The 24,899-nt window shown below is 38.6% G+C and overlaps 1 protein-coding gene across 1 annotated transcript; it reads left to right on the top strand.

Moving 5' to 3' along the window:
• The first annotated feature begins 469 nt into the window (after positions 1 to 469).
• dipk2aa (divergent protein kinase domain 2Aa) lies at positions 470 to 24,899 on the top strand. Its single transcript, XM_079876695.1, has 4 exons — positions 470 to 748; positions 5,633 to 6,531; positions 15,932 to 16,235; positions 23,300 to 24,899. Exons 2-4 carry the CDS (start codon positions 5,884 to 5,886, stop codon positions 23,638 to 23,640), a joined length of 1,293 nt encoding a protein of 430 aa, XP_079732821.1. The 5' UTR covers positions 470 to 748; positions 5,633 to 5,883; the 3' UTR covers positions 23,641 to 24,899.

Here is a 24,899-nt window from a genome sequence, read left to right as displayed (position 1 = left end):
TCCTGTTAATTCCAGTCATAAACGCATAAAAATATTAAAAGTAAATTAATTGTATGAAATACAAAAATGTGTTTAGCTTAATAGGCTACACAATAATGCGATAGCTAACAGTTTGATTTCCCAGTGAATAAAATGAATTCATTTTCATAACTGAATACCATGTTGGCGTCCTTACAGGAACTCAAAATAACTGCGATAGACCGACAGAAGTGGCTTTCAATGTGAACGTGGGCGGGCGTGCAACTCAGAGGATATTCACTGATTTTCACTCACCTGCTATTTCACAGAGTGGTCAAAAGTAGGAGGTCTCCTCCATAAAACAGAGTTTTTTTTTTCTTTTCTTATAAAATGTCTCCATTACAGGTCAGGAAAATACACCTGAGGATGAGGACGTGAAGAGGGCAGCGCTCCTGAGATCGAGGGAGGAGTTACGACACGATCACCTAGTAACCACTAACGTAAACTGACCAGAAGGGTCGTAAACACGAAACCCGATCCGCGAAGTCGGATCTTTTGTGCAGCTGCCTCACCGCTCGCAGACTGAACTTGTCTCGAGATTGAGAAGACAACCTTTGCGAATTTTAAAGGAATAAAGAAAAGGGGGATAGGAATGTGCACGCAACAAATGGACAACGTGGGAAAGCATCGATGCACGCGGCTGGTGAAAAGAGACTGGAGTTCATAAATAGGCAACGAACGCTTCCTCGAGCGAGTGGGATAAACCCGTAGTTTCGCACATTTTTATTTGGTAGGTTGTGGAATTTGCATGTCATCATTGCATGTGGTCATATTCATATTTACAATGTTTTCTACCGTGAAATGTGTATGAACTTGTATGAACTTCTGTATCGAAACGGCGAAAGTAACTTGATAGCTAAAGCGAATGGATGGAGAAACTTTACTATTTTGCACTGATGATAATAATAGAGCACAAACTGCTCTATAATAATAGTAATTATTATTTTTCTTGATTATTATCATGTCAATAACCATTCAGCTATTTCGTATTATTCTTATCGATCACCGGGGTGAAAATGATATTATCAACATCTCGTTCTGTGATCGTGTACTTTAGAGTGCATCACATATACACGTTTGCCATTTACTTTATCACACTAACAAAGTCAAAGTTCCCGAGTGCATTACTCAATGTCCTCGCAGTTTCGGCGCTCTTGTTTGCCTGCTTTTCTACTAACGTTACTCTATATTATCCGCAGTTCAATATGCTTTAAAGTCTTCTTGTCCATGATTGACGTGGCGAATTGACCATTGAGTCCAGCGGTCAGAGTTTGAACGGTCAGCTGCTGACATGGTTTAAAACACAGACGTTTACAGGTCTTACTTCTCGTTTTTGTGTGAACTGCAATAATTCAACGTCATCTCTAAAGAAAGAGAACTTGAAACAGTTTGTTCATGCGTCCAATAAGTAGCCTAATCACTGTAAAAAAAAAATATATATATTATGTTGTTGGTTTAACTTAAACAAGTAGCCTAAGTTACCTGGTTGCCTTAATTTTGAGTTCACTGAAATAAAAAAATTGAGTTAATACAATGAAGTACAATTTTTTACAGTGATTTTTTTTATTATTATTATTTTTATTTTTTACAGTGTGGTAATATTTACAAAGTTAAAACTCAACTAGTGAACTGCACAGCGGGTGGGTGAAACGATGCTTTGAAACAAAACTCAAGTGAAGTTTCTCTGAGCTGTCTGATTTCATTGTATGGAGTGTGTGTGTGTGTGTGTGTTGACAGAAATTGTATGGCAATTGGCAAATGAGTTTGGAACGCCATCAGGGCTCCAGACTGCGACTTATAGTCTACGTTCAGAATGCAGGCAAATGTCGCCCAAATCCAATCTTTTTTGCTCACGTGTGACTTTTCTTATGAGAGTGTGAACAGCACAAACCACATGGAATCTGATCTCTTTCAATTCCGATTTGTGCCACTTCCATATGTTGTAAGTCTGGAGCCCTAGACATGAAGCTTTGTAAATGATGGTGGCAGAGCTTTCATTTTTGGGTGAGCTATCCCTTTAAGGGTTGTTCATGTAGGTCACCCACTTGCTTTCACACACTACAGCCATCAATCATAAGAGTGTAAAGTGCAAGCTGACATCTACCCCCTCACATTTGTGCTTGGCTTCTGTTCGGTGAGGTTTCTTACACGCACAGCATGGATAATTTATTGCTCTTTATCTGGTTGGGATAGTGACTGTTGTAGCTGCGGCATAGCGGCTCGGCCGCGTTGTGTGATCAAACATTATTGACTCGAGCAGTCAATAGCTGTGACAACTATGGTTTTTCATTTTCAGTATCACAGAGAAGTGGAACTTAAAGCAGCACGCAACACAATGAATTGCCCAGCACGCATTGTTTAAACATTTATAGAGAAGTAAGAGAGCCTCTTTTTAAAGACACTCACATATAATTTACATTTACTTATTCTATTCTTGAGTCTATGTTGGCTAACTTTTGGTTTTCTTATGACTTTTTGGAGTCCTGCAAATCGAAATGTATCAAAATACTGTGAGAGAGTAGAGAAAAGTTTGCATAGTGTGACAGGGCTCATTTGGCATTCCCGAGCATCATTGTTTCAATTCATTTGCGAGGGTAAATGTTGAATATTTTTACTAGAAACTGGATTTATTTCGCAGTGCTGGAGCCCAGGTTTGTTGTGGAGCTTTGAAACTGGTGTTGATGAATCATCTCGAAAGCCGTCACCATCTGCCAGACGTTTTCCAGGTCTGTTTACCTCTCTCTGCATGATGTGCCTTATCCCTTCATAAGAAGTTTTGCGCTCTATATACTAAGTCTTAAAAGTTGTAAGCAGCGAGAGCTTTGTGTCTTTTTCTGTATGGGAAACATGTCCGGTGAGAAGGCTGTTTTGTTATCTGAGCTCTCTTTCCATGATGAGGTGTGGTTTTTATTGGACCTTTTTTCCCGCTCGTAAAGTGCAGAGGGAGAGGCAGAAAATGACTACAGCTTTACTCACATGAGCCTCAAAGAAACCCATGAAGAACCATCGACTCGCATGTTCCTGTCTTAGGGGCCATTCACACAGAACACAAGTTTTTCCCATTCCACTGCACTGCTTTTCCATTGCTTTTCAATAGATAGACATGTTTGATCATTGTGCTCGTGTCTTTAGGTCTTGCAACCAAAGATAGCCTGCAATATTTTTTTCAGCAACCACACTGTGAGATGAGAACGCTAAATTTCTGACACTGTCACAGAGACTAACAGTGACACTAACACAGTGATCCGACAAAACCTGACGAAGTGTCTGTTGCCATCTGTTGGGGTACGTCGGTCGTCTTTTTGCAGCGCCCCGCACATTTCTCAGTTAAAAGACGTTCAACTTTTAAAAATCACGTTTCTCTCTTGCTCTCTTTTTTGTCGCGTTTTTGCTGTCAGTGTAACAAAAACTGATTCTGTGTGAACCAGCCCTTACTGAAGGTTTCATGCTTACAAATTGGCTACAAACATCGTCAATTGATTGCTTTAATTCTTTGCCATTTTCAAAATCCTCTTGTTTTTCATTTGCTTCATGCCAGTGCCTGTGTCAGACTTACGTCTTTGGTTCTTAATTTGTCTCAGTTTTTTTTTCCTTTCTTGTTTGCATATTTATTATCACAGGCTTTGTTACAAAAAGTACAACAATATTGTTTTGTCATTATGCGACAAGGCATTTCCTGAAGATTACCATAATTATTTTAATTAGCAGAGCTACTATAAGCATTGTGGTTTTTATGCACGTTTCCAGTTATGTCTATTGAATAATCAGTGTTTATTACCCTTGGGTAAAGAAAAAAATCTATGCTCGTTTTTCCACATTTTTAGTTATGCAGTTGTTTATGGGCTGACATTGCTGTGGCATTTTTTGAGTTTTCCTCCAACCAGTCTATTAATGCGTTATCAGATATTTCAGATCAACCCGTCTTTATATGACACGTAAAAACAAAAACTGTGGTTGAGCGCTTTACATGCTGGTCTCTTCCTGTCTAAGTCTGTGTTAAGTGGGTTAGACTTTATGCGGCAGTTGTCAAAAGTCTGGCTACATGAAGACTACCAATGCAACAACTGCCTAACACGCTTTTATTATGAAAGGCTTGTGTACTTATTTAGGGAGGTTTTGTTCTCATAAAAAATGTCTACCCTACTTTATCCAATATTTAGTCAAATTATGTATTTCAAAGTATGCATGCTGCTGCCTTGTTTAAAACTGTCTTTTGAATTCAAGGTAGTGATGTAATCACTGAGTCATATATCTCCTTTGACTCTGACATATTTGACTAGCCCGATCATGCCTGGACTTTCTGCTGCATGAGCAAATTGACTGTACAAATCTCTTCATTTTCTTTCTGTCTCTCTCTGTCTTTTTTTTGCTGTTGTTGTTGTTGCTTTTTTTAGTAGGGCTAGGTGGTATGGCCAAAAAGATTATCACAATGACATTTTTCTTAGCAGTCGATATCTATAATTATCATAAATGTCAAATCTTTATTTCTTTTAAGTTTAAAGGCAGATTTGTGCTCATAAGTGAAAGTTGTAGAAACCAGACCATTAGTGGTGGGTTTTAAGCTGTTCTTTATTGCAGAACATGAATGTTAGGAGTCAGACTTGTTCGGCCAACACAGATTTTTTCACTTCGACTTGAACCCCACTTGTTTGGTGAATATAAATTTTAAATGTTAGGCTAACTGAAGACCTTAAGCTATGATTACTATAATGCATCTTTTTGCATGGATATATTTGGAAGTCATTTTTTGAGCCAAAATGTAATTGTCATTTATTTTTTAAGCATCGTCCCACATTGTTCTGGAAAGAGTCTTCTCTTAGAGCAACAGTTTTTCTTGCTGGATATCAAATGTCATCTAGAGCCTCTTATGAATGCATTTTAATTATTTAATGTATTGTAAATGTTTGTCTTAATAATTCTAATGGGCTAAAAAAAAAAATGCTTTCAAAAAGTTCAAGTTTGAGGTCAGTAAGATGTTATTTTACTTTAGAATACTTTTTCTCTACAAGGATGCATTTTATTGGTCAAAGGGGACAGTAAAAACAAGTATAATGTTACAAAGGATGTATATTTCAAATAAATACTTTTCTGTACAACAAAAAAATCTTGAATCACACTGAAGACTGGAGTAATGGCTGCTGAAAATTCAGCTTTCCCATCAAAGGAATAAATTAGATTTGAACGGTTTTGTTTAAAATGTATTTTATTTAAATTGTAATAATACTTCACAATATTACTGTTTTTAGTGGATTTTGATTAAATAAATGCAGCCTTGATGTGCATAATAAACTTCTTTCAAAAACATCAAAAAATCGTACCGACTTTTGAACGGTAGTGTACTGTACATCACTGAATTTGAAGTGTTAAGAAGTCACAGTGAGCGTTGCCATATAAAATTTTAATAATTCCCACCATTCTGTTTCCCTCGCCACAAGGCTGGGCTTTGAATGTTAGATTGAAACAAGAAAATGCTAACGTGCAGATTGATTGTTCATCCGTTTTCCCCAATAAACTCTTTAGAACATCTGTTCTCTTTAATGCATCTGAAAGAAGCATATAACCACATCATTAATGCGTATGGCTTCATTAATCTGATTTAATTTCTCTGTTTCAGGTAAAGCGGATTACTGATGTTGCAGCTTAATGCCTGAACTCGACGTAAAACCAGAGAGCCCTCCTGTAAAACATGGTGAGAGGGGCTCTTGAAACCGATGGGCTTACCAGGCAACATTGCTGCCAGCATGGACCACTCTAACTAACGTGAACGTGATGGGGATGATAATCATATTACACATAGCAATGATGGAACACCCGCATTGACGAAGATTAACCGCATCCATCTTCAGTGCGCTGCAGCCAATCAGCATGCTGCGGTCGCTCAAATTTGGCCGCGTCTACCGATGTGGCAAGTTCCTCTTCATCGTAGTGCTTTTTGTGATCCTGCTGATGAACACTCACAACCTGTTCGCCTCGTTTCAGAGGAACGAGCTTACTGACCGCCGATTCATCGGCCTCAACAAGTGTCCGGCCTGCTTCGGCACTAGCTGGTGCCGCAAGTTCATGAACGGCCAGGTGACCTTCGAGATGTGGGGCCGCCTGCGTTTCCTAGACTTTTTCAATGTAAAGAACGTCTATTTTGCTCAATACGGAGAACCCAGGGAAGGAACGCGCAGGGTCGTGCTCAAGCGCCTGGGCTCCAACCAAGAGCTGGCAGAGATCGATCAGAAGATCTGCAAACGGGCCACTGGTAGACCGCGCTGTGATCTCATTCAGGGTATGTACAAAACGGAGTTTGCCCGACTTAACGGGGACGTAAGACTGCTGACCCCAGAGGTGGTGGAGGGCTGGTCGGATCTGGTGCACTGCCCCTCGCAGAGGCTTCTGGACCGAGTGGTCAGGAGGTACGCGGAGACCAAGGACTCCGGAAGCTTCCTGCTGAAGAACCTTAAGGACACGGAGCGAATGCAGTTGCTGATGACGCTGGCGTTCAACCCCGAGCCGCTCGTGCTGCAGGTACTCGCACACCAGTCGATAAAACATCTGCTTTAAATGGAATTTTCAAGTTGCTGAATCTTCCTTTTGATGCAGAAGCACTGTCTCTGATGCCTGCTTGAAAGTTCAAGGGATTAACGCTGCATCTTTGCATATTTTACAGTTCTGCACAAGGCTGAGTAAATAATAGATACTTTGTGTCTGTCGGTGGTCACTAAGAGATTTCTCTGCTTTGGGCAACAGCATGCTTGTCCTGAAGAATTCCTGCAGACATAAATCATGTGCATTTGTCATTCCAGAAGTAAATCTGGCGTTTAAAGATACAGAGGTGGTGGATTGTTCACAACGATTGTCCAAAACATGTTTTGGTACGACACAGGTTTGCTACGTAGAGTTGTGCGATATTGACAAAATATTCTCAATATTTTCTGGAATTTTGTCGATAATGATTATGTGTGATAAGTGTGTGTTTGATTGGTTTAGGACAGCTGACTCCCAAAGCTTTTCATATTTTTCATATTCTGTGTGCTGGTCAGTTCACAGCAGTGACACAATTGAACCTTTCCATTGAGGGGTGATGTTATTCCCCCTTAAATTGATTTCCTGGGGATTTTTACCTTTTATAATGGCAATTTTTTTATAACCTTATTAGTTGTATACGTCGTCTTATTTCAAATTCATACATTAATAAATCCAGTTAGAATAGACACTGATACAATGAAATTAGTATCAACAAAATCCATCTTTGCGATGCAGAAGTTGCACAGACATCTGTACAAGTTGCTGCATCTGAAGTGGCATTTGTAATTTACAATTGCATAAATCATTTTGTAACTTTTTTTTTTTTGGACAATTAAGCAAAAACAGACTAATTATTGCCTAGCTATCATTTGATATACATAGAAGACAAAACTCATGGGTGGGATTGGGGGCTAATTATATATCATAGACGATACATATATCAATATTTCCACTGTATTTTTTTTCTTCTAATGTTTTCATTCACACCAATGAGAGACCTTGACAGCTCTCTTTTTTTGCAGCCCTCGGTCTGGTATTGATTTTTACACCCAGCTAATCTATTCCAATTTCTTTTGCGATTGACCCAGCTTGTCGAAGGCCTAGGCAAACAAAAGGACATCTCTGTGAGAGCAGCCAATATCCGTTCTCACCTCCCATCATTCACTCCATCTGCCACACCTCAGGCATTCTAGGTGATAAAGGCAATCTGATCTCTCTCCAGAGAGCGGGTCGCTCGATTTGATTAGCAACATACAGTTTAGCCCTCCATTTGCCCTGCAACCTCTGCAGTGGTTTGGTCAACATAATGAAATGTCATTAGTTTGCTGTGGATGCTGCTAATGAATTGGCTCCTAATCCATAGATGCGATTAAGTGCGATCTTCACCAACGCTTGCTGTTCCTTCCTCTGCTGAAAAAACATGATATTCAAGCTAACATATGCTTGTCTCCTCGGAATGCTCTAAATCATTCATCAAACTTCCGGAAGATAAGAAAAGCCAGTTTTTCTAGTTTGCCAGAAGTTGTAGCAACCTTTTGCTATTTCAGAAAGGCAGGCAAAATCTGCTTTCCAATTGGAAACCTGAGGAAGCTGGCTTGCTGTCAGTCAGTGTGCACGAAGGTCTTTCCAAAGCACCATAAAGTGCTGAAAAACATTGAAGAAAAACATGATAATTTATTAAATCATGCAATATGTGAGATGATAGATCTAAAAGTAGGCCAATGTAAAATCAATTGAAATTATATTTAAAGTTGGAAAGTAACTGAAGTAGAGACACTTACCAACATTGATTGCAATACATTTCGATAATGCAGAGATATTGTGCAGACGCAGCCCTAACTTTGAATACAGTTCTTATTTTTAAAAAAAATATGTTTTTACATTGCAGTCACTCTTTTAAATGCTATTTTTTTATTTCCGCCAATGGTTGATCCACACACACAGGATTGTGGGATATTATACAGTAAGCAACAAAGTACAACCTTCAGAAACTTTTTTTTATACCCTGACATTGCATTCGGACATGCTTTTTCTTCCTACCTTCATATTCTGCTTTTGAAGAGGTTTTATACCACAGTGGAGACAGGACACGCTATATGCTCTGTTATACTGGATTTCTGTACGTTTGAAAGCCAAATTTAGACTCTATCATACGACTGTTTTCCGTCAGCCCTGCAGGATGGATCTGGAGTCACTCAAGTTCAGATTTTTGTGGTCTGTTTATTTTTAGGTTTGAGTAAAAAAAATGAGTAATTGTGTTTGGAGTTGACGAGAGGGAAAAGAGCCTATGGAGCCGGAGACGAGCAAGACAGTGAGAGGATTACAAAAATAACATGTGACAAGAATTCAGATGCCCCTTCCTGGAGAGGTTTTTTTTAAAGGCATTTTTAGTTCTATTCATAGCAGTAAAGGTCAGAAACACAATTTGTTCCTCTTAGCCTGGTATTGTGTCAGATTGTTGTGAAATATGTGTCCTCTGGAAAAAAAGCTGCTTGTGCTTGACTTTGCGCTTACATTACTCGCGCCTCCTTCCTCCATTGAGAACGTAGCCCATCTGCTCGGTCAGGCTGAGAATAGCACAGGCAGAGCCCTGAGGGTCACGTCCATCACGGCATTAATCTTGCACACAGCCCAGTGTGCTCGGTGTGCGCCTTCTCTCCCTTCACCTGACAATGAGGTTATTATGAGGTTGCCATGCCCGGAGCACCTTTCTAAACAGTCCCAGAGCTGACAGGAGTCGACTGCTGTTTGTGTGTAAGGCTTTTCACAAACAAGACTGGGCACAGCAAGGTTGTTAAGGAAATGCCTATTATTTAATGCATGTAAACCGGTGAACTCTTCTCCCTTTGAAGAAATTTGTCCAGATAGTGCCAGCAGTACTTTTAAAAAGTGTTTTTGAAGTGATTCCTGGAGTGAGATTCTTGAAAGTTTTTAATTTAGTTTCGCCTTAGGTTTTTAAAGTATAATACCTGTATGGTCATAAAAGTCTTAATTACTGTTTTATATCTTAGAGTACAAATAAATGTCTAATTTATTGTTTGCAGATGTCTTACATTTGGGGGAAGAGAGACAGAAAATGATTAAGGTACATTTATAATGCAGAATTAAAGGAACTCTTGAGTAGAGTATGACGTGTAAAATATTTAGTATAACTACTGTTCAAAAGTTTGGGGTTGGTAATTTAAAAAAAAAAAATGTTTTTGAAAGAATTCTCTTATGCTCACCACATTTTCTGACCAAAACACTTTGCGAAGCACTGCATTGACATTAATTAATCGTACATATTACATACTAAAAAGCACAGCTTCTCTAGTCTTAATAACAACTCGTGCGAGTCTCAGAATAGGCCTCTTTTTTTTTTCTTTTTTACTGACAGCTCTCTTCCTTCTGCATCCTGTCTTTCTTCTTCTTTAGCTGCTCAGCTTTTGTATTTTTGGCAGATCGGCTGACAGGCATGTTATGTTGCATCACGATTTTATCAGCGTGAATTTGCTTTTTGTCATCCTAATAAATATTTGTTTTACATTTTGTGTAAATTTTGTTAGTCACTTTGTGGTGAAAATCAAGTTTCTAATGTTGTTTATATGCCTATGTGGCGTTTATAATATGGTTTAAGACAAACTATGTGCAAATATATTGTATAAATATATTTTCTCCTTAAAACTGCAGTGAACCAAAGACATTCTCAAAAACGTGGTTTGAAATGGCTGATGTTTCTGACATCACAAACTATCTTGTAACCAATCACGTCAACGTGTGATCGTCAACGAGTGGATCTCTGAGCTGGTGTGAGTGAATGGAGGCAGGGCTAATTTGCATTTTCATAGAACCGCTAATACAAAATGAGGCAAGGGTGTAGAGTTACATTCAAGCTATTTTTATGGCATGATTTTTTTTTTTCAAGGAAAAAACGTTAAAATATGTCATTTTGGTGATCAAAGATGAGTTTTAAGGGATAAAATGATTGACTACAGGGGGACTTAAGTAATGCATTTTCAATAGAAGTCTATGGGACGAGACATTCTGGAGGGTTTAAAAGCAGAAATGTGCTGCAAAAAATATGAATTCTTCTATACAAAAAATGTGTTACTTGAGCTACATAGTATTTTCAGGACTAGACAGATGATTATACACCAATGTAGTTCCTGTGGATGACTTTTTCCTCACTCTCTTTCTGTATCATGGGAAAGTTACTGAGTTTTGCGCATACTAAGTTAGTGATTTTATTGCACTATTCTTAGGTTAATATGTGTAATATTTAGGTTTTGTTGGGGAAATGTTTTAAACATTTTTGTACTTTATTCTGTTACAATGTCTTGCCCAATTGATTTTCATTGTAAGTGTTTAACTGTAAACACAAATATAGTAGACTCGAGGTTGGGAATGGGATCGGAAAACATTGCAGGCAGGCTTTAAACTAGCATTGCCCGCACGAGCATCAGTGTGTTGTGCTACAGCTCCAACATACACATATTTTCAAAATAGCACTGCTGTATACTTTCACAGTTTGTCACATAGAACATAGCCATCTGTGCAGAGTTGCTATTCCCTCTTTACACGTCAGCACCAGTTTGACAGACTCTATAATTGTAGAGAGTGTGAGCAAACTGTGTTGCAAGACAGGTTTACTGTTAAAATTAAAACATGAAAGAAAATAGATAAAGTTATGTAAATGTTTATCATTATTGCTTTAAGAAATACATTCTACTGTATGTAACGTGTTTTTTCAGTTTTCATTTAGTTTTCACTATATTCCTGTTTGCCTTTTGTTCCCTTTAGTTTGTCTCCATAGTTTTATGATTGAGTCATGCATTTTACAGTACATTTTATGTTAACCTTCCCTGTGTATTTAAACCCTCTGTTCATTCAGTGTCTTTGTCCGGAATCGTCTATGAGTTACCTGATTGTTATGCTGTTTCCTGGGTTTCTCCTTCCTGTGATCCAGTGGATTTATTATTAAAGACTGTTTAGTTTGTACTCCTCGTCTTCATGCGCTCATTACAGCCACTGTTGTGAGAACTTGTGACACTGTACAAAATCACAATTTCTTCAAGTTAAACCAAACTTTTATTTCATGGGTTGGCGTGAAAACCTTTGAATTTATGTGCATATGTGTAGTAGATGAAACTACGTCACTCATTCACAGAGACATGCAGAACACGCGTACTTCGTTTTTTCGTCTTTTTCACATTAATATTCACAGACAGTCCATATCGCGATGTAATTACATTCTGAATTGTAACTGTAAATTGCATCTCTGAAATCATAGGTTCCTAAATGCATATGAAAATGATCATACAGACTGATAAGACCCATCTTTAAATCAAGTAGGGTCATCGAATATATATATATATATATATATATATATATATATATATATATATATATATATATATATATATATATACACACACACTCACCTAAAGGATTATTAGGAACACCATACTAATACTGTGTTTGACCCCCTTTCGCCTTCAGAACTGCCTTAATTCTACGTGGCATTGATTCAACAAGGTGCTGAAAGCATTCTTTAGAAATGTTGGCCCATATTGATAGGATAGCATCTTGCAGTTGATGGAGATTCGTGGGATGCACATCCAGGGCACGAAGCTCCCGTTCCACCACATCCCAAAGATGCTCTATTGGGTTGAGATCTGGTGACTGTGGGGGCCATTTTAGTACAGTAAACTCATTGTCATGTTCAAGAAACCAATTTGAAATGATTCGAGCTTTGTGACATGGTGCATTATCCTGCTGGAAGTAGCCATCAGAGGATGGGTACATGGTGGTCATAAAGGGATGGACATGGTCAGAAACAATGCTCAGGTAGGCCGTGGCATTTAAACGATGCCCAATTGGCACTAAGGGGCCTAAAGTGTGCCAAGAAAACATCCCCCACACCATTACACCACCACCACCAGCCTTGCACAGTGGTAACAAGGCATGATGGATCCATGTTCTCATTCTGTTTACGCCAAATTCTGACTCTACCATCTGAATGTCTCAACAGAAATCGAGACTCATCAGACCAGGCAACATTTTTCCAGTCTTCAACTGTCCAATTTTGGTGAGCTCGTGCAAATTGTAGCCTCTTTCCTATTTGTAGTGGAGATGAGTGGTACCCGGTCTTCTGCTGTTGTAGCCCATCCGCCTCAAGGTTGTGCGTGTTGTGGCTTCACAAATGCTTTGCTGCATACCTCGGTTGGAACGAGTGGTTATTTCAGTCAAAGTTGCTCTTCTATCAGCTTGAATCAGTCGGCCCATTCTCCTCTGACCTCTAGCATCAACAAGGCATTTTCGCCCACAGGACTGCCGCATACTGGATGTTTTTCCCTTTTCACACCATTCTTTGTAAACCCTAGAAATGGTTGTGCGTGAAAATCCCAGTAACTGAGCAGATTGTGAAAAACTCAGACCGGCCCGTCTGGCACCAACAACCATGCCATGCTCAAAATGACTTAAATCACCTTTCTTTCCCATTCTGACATTCAGTTTGGAGTTCAGGAGATTGTCTTGACCAGGACCACACCCCTAAATGCATTGAAGCAACTGCCATGTGATTGGTTGATTAGATAATTGCATTAATGAGAAATTGAACAGGTGTTCCTAATAATCCTTTAGGTGAGTGTATATCCATCATCAGCAGGTTACATTAGAAGGGTGTGTCTCTTAGATATAGATGACTAGCACCTGGCGCGTCTGTCATTATCTGGTGTTGATGGTGCTTTTATTAAAACAAACCTTTCACCTGCCCAGAACCACCTATTCAGTGTGTCACGTAGCCATTTGGCCATTGTTGGAGTTTATGAAAGAGTCGAGTACAAACAGATGCACACTGCTATTCTTGATGGGCTAGAATTTCCACTGAGTCAGAAAAACAAATAACGAACTCCTCTTAAACGGCTCTCTCTGCACGCTCTTGTTTGAGTTGCTTGTGTTTGTCACTTATTCCATGCTTTACTGATCTGACAACACTCTGTGATGTAATTAGTCTGATTGTATTACTCTTGAAAGCACATGTAGCGGAGACTCCTGAGGCTTCAGGTGACAATAGTTGACAGACAGTAACCTCAGATTTAATTTGTCCTTGAATGTGTATGCAGCTTTTCATATCGTTCATTTTCCTTAAACCGTTTACAGTTGTTTGGAGATTCACATGCAGCTTTAGAGTGTTTGAGAATCGAGGATCTCTTTGACATTTCTTGGTAAAGCATCTCTTAGAAATTTATACTTTTTGTATACTTGTATACTTTTTAATATACTTTTGAAGGTTATGTACATCGTCATCTTACAGAGTCCTTGATGAAATTCACTGCTCTGTGGGTTAGTGTTAGTGTTAGTCAGAGTCTCAATTATAGCAAGAACAGCACTTCAAGTTGAAAAAAGAAGAAGCTCGTTTCCGGACCATGTTAAACGGCCAACTGCAGCTCAACGGGTTTGTGGTGCGGGGGGCTGTTTTATTTCAATGAAATTCTTGGAGCTGTTTTGATTTTCTGTCATAACCTGGTTTCACTTAAATTTAATGTATATGGATTTGGTTTTCCTTCATGAAATTTGATAGCAGAGTGTAGCAGAACAGAAGACATATGTGATGTTTAACAAAATCAATGCAGAATGTAAGCAGAGAATGTTTAATACAAGTAAACTAGGACTTGACTTGCAACTACACAGTTTTTAAAAAAATAGTCATGAGTTGTGCAATGTTCCTCTGACAAACAAGCGTGTGAAGTTTTCTAGAGGAGAATAGAGACCTGTAAATTAACTAGATTTTTTAAACATGGACTGAATACTGGAATTGTAACATATAATCTTTGTGGTTTGCAAAATGCTAGAAATGATTATATAATTTAAACAAAACTTGGTATATAATACATATGTACACATCGCCCACAATCCCATTAGAGCATTAGGGTTGAGACTGAATGCACGGATCCAATATACTGTTACATATGCGTTTTCTTTCTCAACTGTTTACGCTCACTTAAGATATAAATGACTGTTTACGAGCATATTTGCAAAGATGGGCATTTTGACTCATAAGTTTGTGAATTTGAGCGATCAAGCCCAACAGACCTTATTCACAGCAGTGCCATCTTTGATTTTTAATGGGAATGAAAGCGAGGCTGTGTTGGATAGACATACATCTCTTCTGTGGGTTGTGCTGTTATTTAAGGTGATTTTGGATTGTTCTGCTGACTAAACACTGCAAATTTGGAAGAAATTCCAATATAAAAAAAACTCAAGGCAGCATGAGCTGTGGAAACCATGAGCTTTATACAGATTTTTGTTTGTTTGTTTGTTTATATATATATATATATCTATCTCAAATGTTCTCTATTTATCAAATGTTCTCTATTTATCAGCGTTTTATTTATTTTTTTTGTCAGTGTTGGGATAAAGAAAAGGAAAATAGTGAGAATTTGTTGGTGTTCATCTATTATTTATAAAGTTCAACAACAGAGTGTAGAGGAAACCACTTGGATTCTGCACAGTAAAGTGTATTTTTTTAATATATATATACTTTAGTGAAGTATATAGTGAAGTATACTTTTTTTTTTTTTTTTTCAAGAACAATTCAACCTCACTCTCACACAGGACATGGCCTTTTACAGACACTTCATAATGACGTGTCATTCATAGTGAGGAACTTCATAATGACGTGTTCCCAGATATAGTTTAAAATGTATTGACGCCATGTTCTCTTCAATGTGAGGTTGACCATTTAGTCTTTAATTACCAAATAAACAATGAATAAATTGTGTTGGGGACGGGGTGTGTACTTGGGTTAGTTGGTACATTATGAGCATTAGAGCTGATCAAGGCAAGAGTAACATTTGAATCTTAATCTAGTGGGTTTTGTCTTTGCGTAATTCACTTGTGACCCTTAAAAGATTCAAGGACAGGATGAGTGTAATATTTTGGACACATCACTGAGATGCCTCCTGCAGTTATCAGATTTATGACATTAGGAGTGTAAGCCAGTAAAATACGTGACTGGTTCGCTTTGCCAAAATGTCCATCACAAAACATATATCGTGAATAGCAGGAATCGTCCCCTCTCCAGCCCAGACCACAGAAGGCCAGATGTTGGAGGCTCCGACTGGTTACCGAATGCTGTGTTTTGTTCTCTAAATTATTTGAATCTCTGGGATTAAAGTTTAATGGTCACTTATCCATTTTTAATGACTGAAATGGGGCTATCGAATATCCACAGCACTTAAGAAAAGTTTGGTTCACCTACTTTGCTCCAAGCTAATGATTTTGCAGTTTATCAGTGTCTTAATGTAGATCTTTTGCTCTAAATTTGAGAGGACATGCTGTTTTTTTCTTTACCGTGTGTGTGTGACTGGAGAACATCTCTCTCACCTTGACTCTCTCTCCTCATGTTTCAACTCTGCAGAGTTTTCCTTCCGATGAGGGCTGGCCATTTGCCAAATACCTGGGGGCCTGCGGCCGGATGGTGGCGGTGAATTACGTGGGCGAGGAGCTCTGGAGCTTCTACAATGCGCCCTGGGAGAAAAGAGTAGATCTGGCCAAGCAGCTGATGGACATCGCCGAGCAGCTGACCAACAACGACTTTGACTTTGCCCTTTACCTCCTAGACGTCAGCTTCGACAACTTTGCAGTCGGGCCCCGTGACGGGAAAGTCATCGTCGTCGATGCAGAAAACGTCATAGTGGCAGACAAAAGATTGATAAAGCAGAGTAAGTAATGACTTCATTCCAGTGTCTCTGTGCTCTTGGTTTGCTTTATGACATTAATAAATTGCACAGGAAACTCTTATCCAGGTTAGACGGTGTGTTTTTTATTTATTTATTTATTTTGTCTACTTTCATATGTTCTGACCCACTTTTAGTTTTCCCTCAGATGGGCTGGAGCACCTGTTTTTTGGCCTTCCACGTCAACATAAATGTTTCTCTGACCTTTCAGGCAGAATTATCACAGTCTAGTAGTGGATACATTGCACAAACTCTGCAATTCGGCACTCAAGTCACGTTTATTTATGTACCACTTTACACAATAGATTGAAAGCAAGCAGCTTTACAGTGTTGAACATGAAAAAAAAAAAACAGTGACAGTGTCGCTTTCGACTAGATTTACAACAAAATATTCTACTATAAAGCGGCTTTCCAGTGTGTACATTTTTACTCGCATCTAACCTTGACGGACTGAACAGAAGAAATGAATCGAAGACTACTTAAACGTCAAAGAAGGCGCAGCCTCAGAGCCACACCTACCCATTACGTAATAGCCATGGACCAATGATAGTTTGACTGTGTTGTGTACCAGCCAGAGCAAAAGTTTCCCGAAAGTTCGCTTTTGGCAAGCTCTTTTGTACTCCCAAAGCAAACTCCAAAACAAACTTTGTTTTTGCCTTATTTTCTTCAATTTCGCTTGAAGTACATTGCAGCCTTTAGTCACCGCTGTTAACTCCCGACTTTTGTTCAGTGCACACGTTCGCTGTCTGAACTCTGCATTCTTGTGAATTCTCTTATAAACAACGCAATGCAGATCCAATGTAAGTAAGAGATTTATTGTTCAGTATAGACAGATTGAGTGATTGTAACAGGAGTTTCTGCCGGAGTGTATAAATTGCTGTAGGCGGAAGTCCTAGAATTTTTATTTTTTTGGTTCCCTTTCTGCGTATAATTTATTCCCAGTTTGAACAACCATTTTGTTTTTCATGCTACTAAAATAACCAGTGTTAAGTCTTGATTTTATAATGTGTGAAAAAACAACAACAATCTAATTCATAAATGTTTTTTTTAGCTTGTTTCGTCTATGTAGCCATAATCTGACATACCGTTTCCTCAAACAATACCGTTACCGTTTAATTTGATAATTTGTATATTCTGTGTAGGCTGTTTACATTATGCAATTGTTGCGTAAAAGCATGTATGCCACCTTTGAGCTGCATTAAACATAAATGCCATGTCTAATGCCACTTCTGTTCCACATTTGCAGTATAAAGATGGCTTTTGTTGAAGTTGATAAACTTGTATTGGTAACTGTCTATAGTATTCTGATGTATTGAACTAAATGGTTAAATTTTGACATAAAACACAGATACATTTAGATACATTAGATACATTTAGGGCCAGATTTACTAAACTGGGCAAATTAGCGTAAGAGCGCAATCCCATAAAAGCGCTGATGGAAGTGGAAAGTTCTGTGGGTGATTTACTGACAATGCTCACATTAAAGAACACGCAGCCGGATCATTTCCATAATGACCAACGCAATCTACCAAGAACATCGCAAATTAGCATCTGGTTTAAGCTAGACGTTAAATAATGGCGCAAATACCAGTAAACTGACTAGCGCAAACCTTAGTAAATCACATTGTGTAATTAATTTAAATACTCTCCTCACATAAATGTTGTGTCTGAAATGGAAACTCCTGCAAATGCATATGCAACAAGATCAGCTGCAAAAATACCTTTCAAAGCCTTTTCAGCGCTGACACAAGCTGTTAGTAAATCTGGCCCAAAAATTCGAAATAATACCCTTACAAAGGTATTTAAACTATTGTCCTCTGAAAATTATGGAAAAGCTCATTTATGCCCCTGGTAGAGCCCCTAATTACTGGTAATAATGCATGGGGTTTAAATTTCAGTTTCACGTTTGATTAAGTATTGCTATTGAAGCGTTTGTATTGCAACATATGAACGTGGCCCAAAGCTGCACTTTTGATTCTGAACGGTAGCGAGTTGGCATGGATTGGTGCAGTGCTGGTCCAAGTACTGTATGTGTGCCAGTGTATCTGCCATCCAGAGAGGCCAAACTGGGCTGGCGGATGAACTTGGAGCATGTGTGCTACATAACAATGGCTATTTGCTCCAGCCTGCCAGCATTTATCTGAATGGAGCTCGTGTGTGTGTGTGCGTTTGCTCGCAGATGGGTCTTTCTGAAATGTTAGATAACAAGCTTTTTTTTTTTTTAATTGAGTTTCTATTCTGAATTGACGTGTGCTTATGATGTCATATCCCTTCACTGGACCTGTGTGGGCATCAAGGTTCCATCAAGGGCACTGAATGGATGTGCTTTTATTCATTTTTTAAGTTCACTCTGCTGATAATAATATCTAAGTGCACTAATTCAAATTAATTAAAACATGAACCTTTTAAGGATTGCCTTCAGAAACGATTTCCATTCACTAGTTCCATCCAAAGGTGGTTTCTGCATATATACAGTACGCTTAGCTTTTTTATTGAGAATATTTGAAGGTCTTGAAGTGTTGCCAATTTTAGTGGGTTTAAGATGTTTTGAAGATTGTTTAATCTGTTTTGTTCACACAGTGAAAGTCAACGGGGTTCATAGAAATAGTCATACAGGTTTGAAATGACATGTTGGTGAAAAAATGATAAACTATCCCTTTAATTTATGACTTTCCTTCAGCTCTGAAACAGTAGGCTATTTTCCTATTTCATGTTGTTTCTCCATAAACCTCTACATGTGATTCTTCACAGATAGCAAAACAGAAAAGCACTGAAGCCAGCGTGCGCTCTGATTGGCTGTGGCACATTAACTCCTCTGGATCTCATAATTGGCTCCCTCGAGAGTGATTGGCAGCATGGTGACTTCATTTTCTCTAATTAGTTATTGGCACAATATTGAGCTGTGTCAAATGACCAAGACTGCAGATCCCCCACTCTTTAAGGCACTTTATGACTCCATATAGTTTTGCTGATGAATCGATGTCACAGCAGCCCAGTCTATTTCTGCCCTCACCACCTCCTCCTAAAGGATCCTCAGCTTTATTGATTTGTTCAGCATTAAAATGTGTGGCCAGAGAAGAGATGCACCTGCTGTCAGAAGAATTTCTTATTTGTCTTCTTCCAGTGAAAAGCTGAATCAATTCAGTGTCTTTATTCTGCAGATCGCCACTCAATTGTAATGTATGTTGTGCTATTTGAAGTTACCTTCAAGAAATAAAGCACTGTGAAATGTTAAAGGGTTTCTTTTGTTGTTGCTGTTGCCTGCTGTACTGAATCTAACAACAAGATGTTTTTCAAGTTATTTGGACCACCAGCCAAGTGGGTTTTTTTAGGAATTGTTTAAGGCTACAGTTTTAGGTAATGCAGCCTTTTTAAATTTTATTTAGTTAAGAGTAATTAAATGCCAGTTAACAATTTAATAATAGCTACTACAATAATTGTAGTTGCTATTATTACTTAGAGTGTGTACATGGTGTGTAGTAGCCACACACTTTGTGGCGCCTTCTCATCGCAGGAACTGGGAACAAAATAGTTCTAGGAATGTATTTTGGGGGAACTTAATTAGCTTCTACTTCAGAGTAGTGTCTAACCCAGCACTCCAGGAAGAACTACCAGTGACGTTGATTCGTCAAACGCATGCTATACAAATGCCATTTTTTTTAAAGCCGTGTAAAGTGTTACAAGACATAAGCATACAGAAAGCTAATGTTAACGGCATTTACCTGTCACATTTGTCTGCGCTGCGCTGTGTTCTCTTTTCAGCCTCTATGATATGTAGCACCACAAGTTGGAGATTTCATCCCTCCTTTTTGCTCTTTCCATTACAGAACTTATATATCTACATTCTATCTCTGTTATCGCGAAACCCACGACTCACAACAAAAACACAGCTCTGATCACGACGTCCCCCATCCTCCAGTTGTTGCCTTAAATGACATTGCTGTCGGCTGGCTTACATCACCTCAGAGTTCCTGCTGGCGGTGCCAATGCTACCAGGATAAAGGCCCTAGGGGGACATTTTGTTCCTGGGGAACTGCCCTGGTGGCTTGTTCCTATAACTAAGTTCCTATAACTACCTGATGCAAAAAGCCCCTATTAAAGCAGAACTTGGTAACTTTTTTAACTCAATAAAACTGTCTAGAAATCATTTGGATGGTTAAACAACCTGTTCTGGTGATATTGGTGACTTTTCCCAGGCGGAAAACCAAAATTGAAAGTTGGAAGTCTCGTGAGAAGCCAGAACGAGAGCGAGCGCGAAACACGAATTGCTTTACGGCAATTCGACATAAACACACACGCATGTATGATGTATTACCCACCTCGGTAGACATAGCTCCACACGATACAGTTGGCCTGCTCCGATCATAACAAACGCACATGAGCAGCGGTAGACAGGGGGAGGAGGCCGCCGCAAGTGAGTTTTATTACGACAGTGAGTGTTGTGAAATATACGCCCCACAGCTGTAGGGGGAGCTCGTGGGGAAAACATGCGACAACAAAAGGGAAAATCAGCGAAGAAGTGACTAGAGTTCGCTAGAGTTGCCGAGTTCTGCTTTAATGCACTACTACAACTTCTCAACTTCAACGAGCTTCTCTTTGTGGTCGTGATTTGAAGTCTCTAACTTGTTTGTCTTCATACTGTCAGAAGCTAATGTTTTGAGGCGCGCAAACACAACACACTGTTGTCTGTACTGGTGAATCGGAGGGCGAGATAGGCCTTGTTTCTCGACTTTTCACCGTGTCTACACCGGAAGCGATGGCCTTGGCGCAATGGCTTGAGGCTGTCTACAGGACTCGAGAAATCGAACGTTGCAAGTCCATTTGTCCTTTGTGTCAGAAGTTGCACGAGCGCAAACGGGGCATCAGTTCCCTCTCAAGGGTTTGTCGTGCTGCACCACATCCAGTGTAGACAGCATCACTGATTATAATGGTTCCTATTTGATTTTGCCGCGACGCTCGCGGCTAGTTTAGACACATTGTTTTGGTAGTAGATTATAATCTACTTTACTTTATCCTGGCACTGGCAGTCCTTTCACAAATAACTCCATGCTTAGTTCAGAACCATGCATCATTCATGTCTCCCTGCAATACTCAATTCTGATTCTTCAATCATGGTATCTAGTGGTCTGTTATTGCACAACAACCACTACAACTAACAACAGACCAATTTTTGCTTTTGCTGCTTTGAAACAATCTGCATTTTATAAAGCGCTATATAAATAAAGGTGACTCTACTTAACTTCACTGCTGGAGTCCTGAATTATTTTTGTTCGCTTATTATTATTATTATTATTTTTTTTTTTATCAGCCCGGAATTGCCTTGAAAATAGCACTGGAGCTCTCTTTTGGTCAACTACTAGGTGATAGATATTATGAGTTTATCTTTTACTAGTAACGATTACAGCAACTACACAGAAAAAAGAACAGAATTTAAGCTATAATAATCTTCATTAATCTATAACCTACACTCTATGAATCAGTTAGGGCCAGATTTACTAACCGCTTGCATTAGCGCAAACCTTCTTTTGGTGTTAAAAAACTACTGTGAAATATTAACGCTGAAAAGGCGCAGACTGTTTTTTTTGTTTGTTTTTTTTGCTGCTGACCTTATTGCATATGCATTTGTTGGAGTTCAGATGCAAAATTTATGGGAGGAGAGTATTTAAATGAATCATGCAAGGTGATTTGCACACGTCAATTTACTGGTATTTGTGCCATTATTTACCGCCCAACCAGACGCAAATTTTCTTTGTAGATTGTGTTGGTCATTATGGAAATGATCCGGCTGCGTCTGTTCTTTAATTTGCACGTCGTCAGGAGATCATGCGCAGAACTTTCCACTCCCATCTGCGCTTTTATGGGATTGTGCTCTCACGCTAATTACCCTGTTTAGTAAATCTGGCCCTTACTCTGCAATGATTTATACTGAAGCTCCAAGTATACTTTGTCTGGCCTACATGCTACATCAAGCTACCACAGCTACAAAATGATAACAGGTGTTAGGCTGTTTTGATTAGCTACGAGAAGATATTGCAATTCCCCCTGGGGTCCAATGTGACCTGTGCAGTGCAGGGGTCCTAACTCTTCATGACACACCAGCGCCATTTCAGTTCATTCTGCCTTGGCTCCACTTCATAGGGAAAATAAAATAAAATCAGTTTATTTTATTTTATGAATTCCATTTGTTGTGAAACTTAGTTTAACAACAATTTATTAAAAGCTTAATTTTTTTTAGGGCCCTATTAATTCCATTTAAATTTGGATAAATCCATTTTCCAAATTCACATTAAATTTGAATAATCAAAAAGCATGTCTATTTCTAATTCATAAATTCAAATTTTTACAATAATAAGGCCTTATTAACTTTTATTTTATCTAGAGATGCACCAATATGAAAATTGTCAGATACCGATAATTCATTATATTTGAAAGCCGATAACCGATATATTGGCCGATAAATCTAAATCCAATTTTTTATATAATTTTTGAGAGCCTGATAACAAAAACAAGTCTCACCATTAAAAGCCATGTCCCAAACACAATTATAATGATGTGTACTCATTATAATTTTATGTAGCCTATATGACAGACTTGAACTGCACGTTGCACTGAACTGTATTTTCCTTTTTTTGAAGTGATTCAAATCATATTTTAAGCAATCAAAACCATCATGTTGAACATTGCTCATCTGAAGTGTTGACTTCAGATTTCAGACTTCAGATTTAAATATTCACAGACACTAGTACATATCACGATTTGATTAAGTGTACAGCTATGTATAATGATGTACTCGTCAAATTCATTGACATTCACTGTACTCTAAAATTCCATTTTTATGACTGGATTCTACGATTCTGTCCAGGTTTTCCGCAGTGTGGAAATCAAAACCCTTACTTCAGTCTTCAATATTTAATTCTCAAATCTAGTTTCACCCCAGAAACATGGGTTGCAAATATCATTTCATGTTGATTTTAAAGTTTGTTCTCATGTTTTATTTTGGCAAATATTATGCACCCTTTGACTGATATATCTATATTTTTTGAAACCAGATAAACCAGAGAACTATGACGTGTGGTACGAGAGCCGCTACGAGGAATGCGACAAAGAAGCCTGCCTCTCCTTCTCCAAGGACATCCTCTGCTCGCGAGTCACCGTGGACCACAACTACTACGCTGTCTGTCAGAACCTCCTCTCCAGATTCGCCACCTGGCGTGGCACCACGGGGGGTCTCCTGCACGACCCCCCTGCTGACGTGCTCAAAGACGGGCGTCTCACGACCCTGCTGGACGAGTGCACCAAACCTCAGAAACGTTACGGCCGCTACCAGGCAGCTAAAGAACTGCGGGAGTTCCTGACACAACTCACACAGCTGAGCAATACTAACAGGTAGTGCTGAGAACAGGGGACGCTGCTCCTGCAACATCCCCTCAAAAAAAGACATCAGAAGTACTTTTACAAATGTGCTGCCAGATTCTGGAGCGCATTTGTACACCTTCAAGGGAGTTGCTGTTTCGTTGCCGCTATCAATCATGCCAACATTGGTTCCAGTCCTGTCTCCGGGGCTAATTAAGAAGTTTGCACATGAACATGGATTAAAGGGTCGTGTGAAAATCAGCAGACTTAGAGGCTCGAACTGCTGTGATCGCACTTGTGTGTGTCTGTGTGTGTGACTGTGAGCTGATGCTTCGGTGAGCCCTCACTGCTATTATCGGTTCTGATCAGAATCCTATAATACGGTTTCTAATTAATTTATAAATTGAGTGCTGTAAGTGCACCGTGAGCTGTGGTTATTACTGATGTGACACAAATCTTGAAATCTTAAGAAAGTGAATCTTAAAAAAAAAGTGTTCAGGTCATGTTTCATCCCAAAAAATAATAATAATAATGATATTTTAGTATATTTTCATTTTGGTCAGGAATATAATTATATTTTAGGAAAAATGTGGTTTTGCATATTATCATAACATTTTTGCATAAAATGATTGCATATTTTTCTTTTTCTTTTTTCTCTCGTTTGTTTATTTTATTTTTTTATTTGTATTTTTTGCTTAGTTTTGGGGTTTTGTTTAGTTTTTTGGGGGGGTGTAGTTTAGTTTTATTTGTTTATTTGTTTTTTTTGTTTTGTTTATCTTTTGACTTTTGTTGTTTTTTTTTGTTGTTTTTTTTATTGACTTTTGTTGTTTTGGGGTTTTTGCTTTATTTTTGTAATTCATGTTAATGTCATTACGTTAATACTGTAAATTTGAAAAATAATGTACAAAAAATATTTTATTTAAGGCAGTTTAATACTACCATGATATATATTTTTTTTATTTTTTTTTTACATGTCAAATTACACTAAACAAAATTTTATTTTATTTTTTTGGGGTGAAAGATCACCAGGACATGTTCTTGACAGGATTTGAGATTCATCCATTTGTGTTTTCTCTATAATCGAATAACCACCTGATTTCTTTGCTACCGGAATCTTGGTGAAGTCTTAACCGAATTTGAAAGTGTGCTTGGTCAAATTATGCCACTTTTCGAAGGAAAATTTGATCAAGTGTTTCATGTTACAATGAACCTTTTGGTGAGACGTTGATGCTTTTTGTAAAAGTGGCAGTCAGTGTCAGTGATAGTAGTTGGAGGACGTGATTTAAAAAAAACAAA

Source organism: Squalius cephalus (assembly GCF_949319135.1).
Source record: "Squalius cephalus genome assembly, chromosome: 7".
NCBI classification, from domain to species: Eukaryota; Metazoa; Chordata; class Actinopteri; order Cypriniformes; family Leuciscidae; genus Squalius; species Squalius cephalus.
This window is presented reverse-complemented; position numbering and strand designations above follow the sequence as displayed.

Bases quoted from the DNA above. Each gene is read 5' to 3' on its own strand.
- dipk2aa (XM_079876695.1), top strand. From the start codon at position 5,884: ATGCTGCGGTCGCTCAAATTTGGCCGCGTCTACCGATGTGGCAAGTTC. The intron at 6,532-15,931 runs GTACTCGCACAC...TCAACTCTGCAG, and splicing joins CCGAGCCGCTCGTGCTGCAG to AGTTTTCCTTCCGATGAGGG. The intron at 16,236-23,299 runs GTAAGTAATGAC...TTTTGAAACCAG, and splicing joins CAAAAGATTGATAAAGCAGA to ATAAACCAGAGAACTATGAC.